This window comes from Pygocentrus nattereri, chromosome 28 (genome assembly GCF_015220715.1).
Source record: "Pygocentrus nattereri isolate fPygNat1 chromosome 28, fPygNat1.pri, whole genome shotgun sequence".
NCBI classification, from domain to species: domain Eukaryota; kingdom Metazoa; phylum Chordata; class Actinopteri; order Characiformes; family Serrasalmidae; genus Pygocentrus; species Pygocentrus nattereri.
The window spans coordinates 5946622-5950022 of record NC_051238.1 but is presented as its reverse complement, the minus strand read 5'-3'; the positions used below and the strand labels follow the sequence as shown (position 1 = coordinate 5950022).

The 3401-nt window shown below is 46.5% G+C and overlaps 1 protein-coding gene across 2 annotated transcripts in view; it reads left to right on the top strand.

The window, feature by feature from the left end:
* The first annotated feature begins 2079 nt into the window (after nt 1–2079).
* trabd2b (TraB domain containing 2B) overlaps nt 2080–3401 on the top strand; it is a 134776-nt gene continuing 133454 nt past the window's right edge. For both annotated transcript variants that reach the window (XM_017722332.2, XM_017722331.2), the window contains exon 1: nt 2080–2477. In XM_017722332.2, coding sequence (XP_017577821.1) covers nt 2187–2477 — 291 coding nt within the window. In that variant the 5' untranslated portion in view covers nt 2080–2186. The remainder of the gene's footprint in view (nt 2478–3401) is intronic.

Sequence of the window (3401 nt, the reverse complement as noted above, 5' to 3'; positions counted from 1 at the left end):
GATCTGAAGCAGCTTGATGTTCTCCTCTCTCTCAGAGACGAAAGCTTTAAGTGCTGTTTATCTGATGGGGCCAGTTTTGGTGTCTACCAGCTCTTCCAGGTGGTTGTTAGGAGCCACATTTTCTCTGTAGCTGCTTTTTCACTCCAGACTTTCTCCTTCTTTATGCATGTGGACTGTCTAACATCTAATCTTCCCAGAAACATGCACGGATACCTGAATAACTTGTGTTTGATGGACATTAATTAAATGAAGCGTGGTCATCTACATGGTACTGTGTAATCATAAAGTGATCAGAAGTGCTTCTTCTATGGCCTCAAGATCCATTCGTGGCAGCTTTATGTTTGAGCATGTGGTTTGAATAAGTAATAAAATAGTAATTGCTCCTTCATTACAGTGTCGTAACATCATTTTTATTTCAGCGCTCCACATTTTTACGTCTTTTTGGGCTCAGTGAAGTATATTTTTACAGTCACTGAGAACTGCTAACACGTTTTGAGTGAGTGCTGCTATTTCTGGTTATGGGACAATGCCAGTGTGCTGGACGGTCCGGTGTGACGCAGAGGTGTCAGTGAGATGATGACAGTGATGAATTGAAAGCCATGACCAGAGCAGCGCATGTGAGAACAGCTCTGCATACGTTAACGGACATGAATATTTGAAATACCTCGCTTAAATAATAAATAAGTGGACTGAAAAAGGTCCGGTCTGTACAGTCCAGCCTCCCTGTAGCTGGGCACTGATGGGAAAGTGTTTTTCTCCTTCAGACAGCGCTCACTCCGCGAGGCAATAAAGGACAATATTTTGGGTTGACAGATTGATGCATTCCGTTGCCGTCGGTAACGCACACACACATGCAGAGGTGGAAGAAAGAGGTTCCATTTACTCAGTTCAGTGCTCTTAAGCACATGGAACCAGTTACAGTAACTTTTTAACAGATTTTTACTTTTTTCAGTTGATAATAGTTTTACGGCTCAACATTTTACTTGACTTAGCAAAAAAGGTTCTATGTAGTCAAAGAAAAGTGTGACTTTAACAATAGTGGAACCATCTTTGGTGCTATATTGAACCACTTTTAAAAAGGTTCTTCAGGAAACTAAGCAAAACATTTTCCATCAGTGAAAAGAACCATTAAACCAGGCAAAGAACCACACACTGTTGATTCTGTTTTGTTAAAGTGAGCATCAATACATAACCTTTAAAGAGAACACACTTCAAACAGGACATAATAACTGTCCCTTTGCTGAATTTGACTCATTAAAATAGATACATAAAACAAGCAAAGTGGCCTGTGCAAAAGTTATGGCGCCCTTTATGTTTTAAGCTCCTCGGATCACTGAAAACATTGTTTAGCAAGTGTAAGTAATTATAATCTTCTCCTCCCCATCCTTCTCGGGAACTACACCAATCAGTTTCACTTAGAAAACGAACAAAAGGTTTATTCGTTCACACGTTCTATGTGTTTAAGCGGTTCTTTGAATGTTCATGGTGCTACTTTTAGAACCATTGCCTTTACATGGTGAGAAAACAAGGTTCTGTGCAGGTACGTTTTTCGTTCATCAAGGTACAAACAGTGTAATTGTTCCCTCAAAGCTACAGCAGAACCTTTTCATAACCGAATGTTCTAAAACAGAGCAGTAGAATAAAGTCCTGGAGGCGAGGCGGGAGGAGTGGAGTCAGTACAGCTTAGAACAGATCATTTCAGTGGATTAGGGTTCAGTTATGTTCCCTGACTGAAGGGACTGAGATGGAGCCTTGAGGGTCCCACCCCAGGGACAAAAGGGGTCCTACCCCAGTCATAGTTTAGTACCTTTATTTCTGAGAGTGCGCTTCATCAACACAACACAGCTGACTCAGTTACGCTCATTTGTTTGGATGCTGCATGAACTAAGAAGTTGCATTGGGGTCAGTTCTGTCAGTTACAGTAACTTTTACTTCAGTGCAGTTTACACTCCTCTACACACACACACACACACACACACACACACACACACACACACACACACACACACACGCGCGCACACACTCGCTCTCCCTCTCAGCTCAGACAGGCGGAGGGCGAGAAACGCGCTCCAAGCAGAGGAGTGAGCACAGCTGCTGGACTAGAGAGTAAAGCGGCTCGCACACGCGCGCGCGCGCACACGCCCACCTTTCAGAAAGTTGTGGCCAGAGAATGGCGCTGGGGCGCGATGCTCCGCGCGCTTCTCCAGCGCGCCACATTTGAGCCCTTCGGCGTCTTCATCGTCTCGAACACCATCGCCGTCCTCGTCCTCGCGGGTCAGTCCGCTCTCTGCGCGCGGCCAGCACCGACCTGGGCCTGCACGTTCACGGCGCGAGCGAGAGAGGGAGAGCGAGAAGGCGCGCGAGGATCTTTGCTCGCCATGATCGCGCGCTCTGCGCTCCGGTGCCTGCTGCTCTGCGCGCTTTTCCCTCTGCGAGCGGCGCGAGACTCACCGAGACAGTGCGGCAAACCCAGCACGGTAAGCCGCGCGAAAGCTCTGCCGCAACTTCGCCGCAACTTCACTGCACTAAAGCTATAGCGTTGTTGCAACGTTGCTGCATCGAAAGTAAGCAAGGCACGCTGAGTTAAAGCTGCACTGGACATGCGCTGCACTGGTGCTGTACCTCTACTGCACCTTAGCTCAGTCTCTGCTGCACCCTCACTGCACCCTCACTGCACCCTTTGGGCACTTTCGCTGCACTTTTCTTAAACTTTACTGCATCTTTACTGCACTTGTCCTGAGTTTATTGCACTTTTGCTGCACTTTATTAAACTTTATTGCATCTGCTGCGGTTTTACTGCCCTTTACCAAACTTTATATCATCTGCTGTGCTTTTCTGGAGATTTACTGGACACATCTTTACGCTTCCTGCGCTTTTCTGTAACTTTTCTGCGCTTGTAATGTATCTTGTCTGCACCTATACTGCACTGAGACCTCTACTAAACCTCTACTGCAGCTTTACTGCATTTTTACTCTACCCCTAATGCACTACCGCTGAACCTCTACTGCACCTTTACTGCTCTGCACTCCGTCTGACCTCGTCCAGACGTCCGAGGTCGCCGTGGGTAGAGTGGTCAGCGTGCTCAGTTTGGTGCTGGCGCTCAGTTGGTCTGATCTCCAGTGATAATCGGAGGAGTCGGATTTGTTGCTGTATTTAAAGCGAGAGTCAGGCGGGGCAGTTGGTGTCTGTTGGTGCAGTTCTGTTGTTGGAGTGTTTCGCTGCGTCTCTGTTCTCGTCTCACAACTAGAAACGCGCCCTGAAAGCGCGAGGAGGAGAAATTAAGCCGCTAATGCGGCGCAAAAGAAAAAGTAGCTATAATAAAAACAACAACAGTCGTCGCTACATATTCCCATTAAACACGATTCATTACCATAATTAATACAGTGATTTAAAACAGTCAT